Raw genomic sequence first — 7,863 nt, forward strand, 5'->3', positions numbered from 1 at the left:
GATGTTGTAGTACTAGTATTGACCTACCATTGTATTATATATGTAGTCTTTTGTATTATTGGGACGATACAATTGCCCAAATTATGTATTTGTACTGTTCAGATACCACGAGTAGGTATCATTTTTGTACACCATGGAGGTGTAATGCCAATTGTGAACGATTGATGTGACTGTTTTTATATAAATATTATGGGTATATTCAAATAATTATTTTTTACGTTAAAGTGGATGATTATTTTTGTACTGTTACAGATATGTCTAGGCAATGCAGGTGCTTGAATTTGGATGATTATTTTTGATGTTGAAGTGGATGATTAGTTTTGTACTGTTATAGGTTTGTCTAGGTAATGCAGGTGCTTGAATTTGTAAGGCATTTCATATTTTCCGTAAAATGATCCACAAACCAAACATGGGAATTGATTTTCCGTAAAAAACGAAGTCCATTTTTCGTAAAATGTTTGACCGAACCAAACATGGGAATTGATTTTCCATAAAACGGAAAGCATTTTCCGTAAAATGTTTGAACGAACCAAACACCAGAATTGATTTTCCGTAAAACGAATTCCGAGACAGCCAAACAGCCTGAATACATTTTCCTTTCCTGAAAATAGCATTTCCGGAAAATATATATTTTCCAAAAAATATTTTACATGAACCAAACACAGCCTTACTGGAAAAGAATTTCAAACTACTACCACAAGTGGAAGACCTCTGAGTCTACGCGTACTCAAACTTCTCTAACGAATCGGTGGTTAACAATTCAACAATACACCAATAATTTTTGTGGGTATTTGTCACAAATTGATTCAATGAGTCAAAGTGGTATGACCGAGGAAGACAAGGTACATCTTACAAAAAAATTTGTGTTAGTTTGATAATTTGTTTCAACTATTTCAAGATATTAATTATAATATATTTGTTAATTTTTTAGCTTAATAAGGCAAGACAACAGTATCAAACACTCCAAGGTTCCACATTTTCATATGAACATTGTTGGAATCTTTTGAAGCACTCGCCAAAATGGTTGCGTACTATTCAAGAGCATAGACCAAAAAGAGGGAGACTTTAGACAACATCTTCATCTTCTAATCTAGAGCCAATAGATTTAGAGGATGAAGATATCCCACATGTTCTTAATGTATTGGAGAGACCACCAAGCAAGAAGGCTGAGAAAGAAAGATTGAAAAAATAAAAGAGCAAAGAAGGTACATCTTTAAATATGGAAGCCTTATTAAATCTCATGATGGAAGAAAGAAGAAAAATGAAAGAGATGAAAATAGCTGCTATTGAAAAAGGATGTCTTGTAAACCATGAGCAAGAGATAGCACAAATTCATCTCGAGGATAGAAAGCTTACAATGGCACAAATGAAAATGGAATTGGAAATGAAAAAATTGAAAGAGGACAGAGTAATAGAAAAATTGAGATTGGAGAATATGGAGGAAAAAGAGATTATGATGATGGATGTAAGTGAGTTGCCTCCAATGCAACAAGAATATATTAATCAACGCCAAATGGAAATCTTTGAAAAGTGAAGGAATTAGCTTGACATGGGGTGCTTTTGTTTTGTATAATTAGGAGCGCATTTTAAACTTATTTTGTTGCAATGTGATCAAACTTACTAGAATATACAGGGTCACTCATTTTTTTTTGTTGCAATGTGATCCCACTGACTAAGGATAGTAGTTGTTATCTACTATTATTTGATGTATTAGAACATTTTCTTTTTATATTGCAAGTAGTCGATAGATTTGATGCTATTGTCATTTAAACTTTGCATTAGAAGATTATATATATTGAAAAATATGATCATTGTAATGTTATTTATATTGAAAAATGTATGATCATTGGAAAAATATGATTGTTGAAAATGTATGATCATTTGAAAATATGATCGGATAAATAAAATAGTTGAGAAATATGATCGTTGCAAAATTTGAAAATGTTATGAAATTTAAGAAATATAGCTGTTGGGAATTTCAAAAATTATAGCTATTAGGAATGAATAAAGGAAGAATAAAGAAATATTAAAAAAAGAATAAAAAAAAGAATGAAGAAATAATATTTAAATGAGATAGAAAATGGATAAAGAATCTATTGAAAAATGTATTTGAAAAAGTAAGTAGCTAAAAAGTAAAAGTCACTGTTTATTCTTCAAACAATACAAAAATTTGGAGAATCTACTGGAGATGCTCTTAGGAGACTATATTGACGCTCCATTTGGTCGCTGAGAAAAGGATGTTCATGAACCTGGGTTTACAATTGTTACAAATCTACTCTTTTTTTTTTTTCTTTTTTTTCTTTTTTCCCTGGGGAGAGAAACATAAAAGTTGAGCAAAAAAACATATTTACCCTAGTTTTTAACAAAGGTGGGTAATAGGAGACTAACAGAGATAATCCTAGGTAGGCCAAGTATTAAGTTTTGAATCATAGATAGGTAAAGAGCAAATAGGCCAAATTACAGATGGGTTTATTGTAATTTGCACAAAATATTTTATATAGTTTAGTCAATGACAGGGGCAGCGTTATGTACAAGCCAGGGGGTTCAAATGAACCCCCTGACCTTGCCAAAAAAAATTTATATATATAAATAAAATTTTTAAAACAATTTTGTTTTGACCTCTTAAAATAAAATTTTGAACCCCCTGACCTTAAATTTTGTTTAAACCCAATTAAAATAAACTTGAATATGATCATCTTAATGCTACTTTCACAATATTTTTACTATAAAGGTTATGTGGCAAGTTGTAACTCATTTTTATCTGGACCTACAACAGACATCACTTTTTTACCTACCTTTAACAACTTACCACCTAAATTTTGTTGTGAAATTTTTGTGAAATGTCGAGTTAGTAGCACTACTCTCAAAATATTTAATTTTATAAAAATGAAAAAAAAAGTTTCAACTTTTTGCTCCTTTGTTAAAAATAAAAAATAAACATTCTCTTCAGGACTCTAGATTACTTTGACGTCGATAGTGGAATAAAGCTATTTTTCCCTACACGTTTCTTTTTCATCAACAAAAAAAAATACACCACCATTACAATCAACGAATCTATATCTACATCTGTGATTCTTTCCTCATTTTCTCTATTTCTCTCTCTCTTCTATGTGTTCTTAGTTTTTCTCTTTGTTTGATCAAGTAGTTTGAGCATCTAAAGACTCCCAAGTCCTAGAATTCTTTTAGTACTTACTCAATCAAATTCTAAGAGAGTGATCACGTGTATTGTCAAAAAGTCATACATTTTAAAAGCAAAAATTTATATTAATTACTATTTTTTTTTTCTTAGTTTCACATTTACTCTTATTCCTTCTCCTAGGTGTGTTACTATTCTTCTTTAACATACATTTTTATTTAATTGATATTACATATAAATATAATAAGTTGACAAAAATGTATGATTATTTATTTAATTATATTTGTTTATGCATTCAATTTTATCTTACTGATCTTTAATGTTCTAGACTATAGTACAATATGGTTGTACTGTATACTAAATTATATTAAGAATACTATTTCAAATTATTGTATATAATATAGAAGTTGTATATACAAAAAAAAAAAAATTTATCATTTTATTCTTCATTTGCGACAAATTTGTAGCTCCACCATTGCTGAACCCCAAAGCTCTGCCTTTTTTGGGAGAGTGCAATATAAGATAGGGAAAAAACAAGTCTATTGAAAAATGTTTTGTATATTGATCCATAATAAGTTTCCTTTATGGTCTTATATTAAGAACCAGTCTTGCATGGGAATCATATAAACCATGAATAAATATCTCAAAATATTTCGACATAAGAAACCAAGTGGGACTTGAAAAGCATTCATAGGGTATTGTAGATGACTGCCATGAAAGAATATGAGCTTGAAGAAATCAACAATGGCAGAAGCAGGGACGGACCCAGGTGGGGGCCAAAGGGGGCCTGGGCCCCCCTTGGGCCTAAAAAAAAAATTTAGCAACTAAATTTTCCAAAAAAAAAAAAATAGAAAAGAGCTTGGGCCCCCCTTAATTTTTAGCTCCGACCCCCCCCCCCTTAGTTTTAGCTCGAGCCCCCCTCCCAAAAATATGAATCCCTTATCCCATCATCCGGCGAGCCCAAGAGCCCATGACCCATGTAAATCTATAAAATAAAAAAAGCTTCAGCTCTCAGCAGTCCAAAACCAAACGGAGAAAGCAAAAAATGAAGGCAAAAAAAAAAAAAAAAAAAAAAGATAAGAAAGGAAAGTGAGACTTGAGTTGAGAGCACTGAGAATCTGAGAGGCGAGAGCGAGACAGAGAGTACCCACTCACCCACCCCGTGACGTCGCCACCCACGCCCACACCGTGTCGCCATCCCATCTTGATCTTGCTAGTTGCTACCACTACCAATACCCAGTACCCACGCTAGCAAGACCCACTTGCCGCCGTCGCTGGTTGCTTGAGACCCACTTGCCGCCACCACTCACAGGTATTTACTCTTATCTTTTCCTTCAAAACCCAATAAATATAAAATGTTTGTGATCTGATCTGAGAATCTAAGATTCACAGAAACTGTGCTTGTGCCTTGTGGACTTGTGGTGTTTCATGTTTGTGTTTTTACTGATGAGTGATGAACTAAACTGATGTTGGTGATTGACTGATGGTGAATTGAATTTGTGCTGCTGCCTGTGGTGTTTTTTTTTTTTTTTTTTTGGGCTTTTTGACTTTGTGACTTTGTCACTCTGTGTTTGTGACTCTCTATATAGATAAGAGACATAGAGAGAGAGAGAGAGAGAGAGAGAGAGAGAGAGAGTAGAGTTTGTAGTTGTAGAGATTGGTTTTTTCTTTGTTGACTGGTAGTTGGGCATAATAGGGACAAGTGGAGTTGGGCAACAGACAAAAGGTAAAGTTAAAGTCTTTAACTTTACTCTTTTTTTTTCTTTTTCTTTTTTCTTTTTTTTGTAAGGTCAATTAGTGTCGGTAGTGGCCATTGGGATTCATTGGGTTAGTGGGTTAGTGTTAGAAAGATGGAGACAACACAAAGACATAAATAATGGCAGACCAAACACAAATACATAAATAAAGGCAGAGTGGTAGACCAAAGACAAAAAGAAAAAAACAAATCATATAATATAAAAAATTGTCACACAAATTTAAGAAAATAATGGTGATTCTTATATGATTCTTATGATCCTGGAACATGCAAACAAATATTGGAATATCATGTAAATCAATGTGATGAAATTCGACAGGCTTACATTATAAAAGGTCCACACCAACCTCCTCTAAAGACATTCAAAAAAAGTGGGAAGCACAATCGTAGCTTTCAAGCTTCTTGGTTTGAAAATAATTCAACATGGCTTGAGTATTCTCCTACGACAGATGCAGCTTATTGTCTACCTGCTTTGTCTTTCATAATTCAAATAGGGTTGTGGTACAAAATAAATTCATTGTTGGTGGATTTAGAAATTGGAGAAAGGTTGGGGGTAGAGATTGTTATTTTCAAGGTCATATAGGAAAATATCCTAACTCAGCTTATAAAGTTGCCGAGCAAATGTGTAAGGATTTGATGAACCAATGGAAGCATTTACAAAGGGTAGTTGATCATTTCACTACTGAACAAATTGCAAATAGCCGGTTGCAACTGAAGGTCACAATTTTTATTGTCCGATATCTTGCCTTTCAAGCTATAGCTTTTAGAGGTAGTGATGAAAGTTTTAGTTCATTAAATCGTGGGAACTTTTTTGAATCATTGGGTATTGTGACTTTTTGGAATGAGAAGGTTGCTGAAATAATAGAAAAAGCTCCCAAAAATGCAACCTACACATCACCTAGGATTCAAAAGGAAATTCTACATGTTTTCTCAGCCAAAGTGAAGAAGGCCATTCGGGAAGAAATTGGTGATGCAAAGTTTTGCATAATGGTTGATGAAGCTCATGATGAGTCCATGAAAGAGCAAATGGCTGTGGTTTTTAGATATGTCGATGCAGAAGGCTTTTTGAAAGAATGTTTTTTTGGGCTTATTCATGTTGTTGACATTGCGGCTTTGACTCTAAAGAATGGGATATATTCTTTGTTATCTCAACATTGTTTAGATATACAAAATATTCGAGGGCAAGGATATGATAGAGCAAGCAACATGCGAGGTATGTGGAATGGATTACAAACTTTAATTTTGAATGATTGCCCATATGCTTACTACATCATTTGTTTTACACATCACTTATAATTGGCATTAGTAAAAGTATCAAAACAAGTTGTTCCCATTAGTCATTTTTTTCTTACATTGCTATTTATGATCAAAATTGTTAATGCTTCATGCAAGCGCAATGAGCAATTGAAAGTTGCCAATGCTAATGAAATAGCACGTTTGATTGATCTTGAAGAGCTTGAGACTGGAAGTGGACTTAATCTAAATTAGCTTCTAGCTTATTAAGGATGTTTACTTCAATTGTTGAAGTTTTGCAAAATATAATTGATGATCCAATTGATGGAGAACATCAGGTAGAAGCAGAGTCAGCTTATGATGGTTTAACTTCATTTGAATTTGTCTTCATCTTGCATCTTGAGAAGGAAACTATGGAGATCACTGATAAACTTTGTCAAGTTTTGCAAAGTCAATCTTAAGACATTTTAAATGTCATGTATTTAGTTTCATCTACTAAAGCACTTATCCAAAAATTTAGAGATGATGGATGGGATGGCTTACTCACCACTGTGATATCATTTTGTGAGAAGCATTGCATTGATGTCTTGGATATGAATGCTCGTTATGTTGCGAGGCGAGGTCGAGCTCGTAATCAATAAGATAACGTTACAATTGAGCATCATTATCGAGTAAATATTTTTTACGCTACAATAGATTCTCAACTACAGGAACTAAATTATTGGTTTAATGAAGATGCAATGGAGTTACTTAGGCTTAGCTCAACTTTAGAACCTCGAGAGGCATTAAAATCTTTCAGAAGTAGTGATCTTTGTTTGTTGGTAAAGAATTTATATCCACAAGATTTCACTGATTATGACAAACAAGTGTTGGAGAAGGAGCTTTATCATTTTAAGCATAATGTAGTCCAGGATCCAGAGTTCAAAAAATTGAAAAGTTTATCTGAGTTGTCTCAATGGTTAGTGAGAACTGGAAATTCAGAACACTACAAACTTGTTTATAAAATGGTGAGACTTGTGCTTACTCTTCCAGTTTCTACTGCTATTACAGAGCGAGCATTTTCAGCTATGAAAGTTGTCAAAACTAACCTTCGAAACAAAATGGAAAATGATTTTTTTACGGAATCTTTGATGTTATACATTGAAAAGGATATAGTTTCGACATTTAGTTTGGATTCAATCATAGATGATTTTGAAGATTTGAAAGAGCGTCGAGTTCCCTTTCATAGATGATTGTATAAAGAAACAATAGTGTTTCGTGTTTTTTGTTTTTGTTAGTAGATGATTGTATATTTATATATGAAGAAACAATGATTTTTGGGTATTTGTCTTGGTTGATAATTTATTAATACTATATGAATGCGTATTTGAAATTTTTTTTTCACTTATCTCCGGCCCTCCCCCCCCCCCCCCCCCCAACTTAAAATCCTAGGTCCATCCCTGGGCGGAAGCTAAAAGAGAGAGCGTTTTTTTTCTGAAAAGTACTCGAAAATATATTCCAAGCTCGTTAAAATGAATACATAGACAGAGGATAGAGCTTACATAGATTAGTAACTATAACAAACTCTTAACAAGAATATTAGCGCGTTACAGCTTTATTAACCAAATAAAATATCTAGGAAAAAGATCTAAATCTCGAAGTTCGCTGAAAAGGAACAAATAGGGCATGTTTCGAAGGAGTTTGAAGAAGAAGAGCCAAAACGGTGCTGTCTTCAACTATTAACTTAAACTCAAGCTTT

At 33.1% G+C, this 7,863-nt stretch overlaps 1 protein-coding gene across 1 annotated transcript; it reads left to right on the plus strand.

Moving 5' to 3' along the window:
- The first annotated feature begins 5,513 nt into the window (after nucleotides 1–5,513).
- Nucleotides 5,514–7,357, plus strand: LOC126696331 (uncharacterized). Its single transcript, XM_050393090.1, has 3 exons — nucleotides 5,514–6,105; nucleotides 6,420–6,565; nucleotides 6,836–7,357. The coding sequence occupies exons 1-3, from the start codon at nucleotides 5,514–5,516 to the stop codon at nucleotides 7,355–7,357; spliced, it is 1,260 nt and encodes a 419-aa protein (XP_050249047.1).
- The last annotated feature ends 506 nt before the right edge of the window (nucleotides 7,358–7,863 follow it).

Source organism: Quercus robur, chromosome 8, assembly GCF_932294415.1.
Source record: "Quercus robur chromosome 8, dhQueRobu3.1, whole genome shotgun sequence".
Classification (NCBI taxonomy): Eukaryota; Viridiplantae; Streptophyta; class Magnoliopsida; order Fagales; family Fagaceae; genus Quercus; species Quercus robur.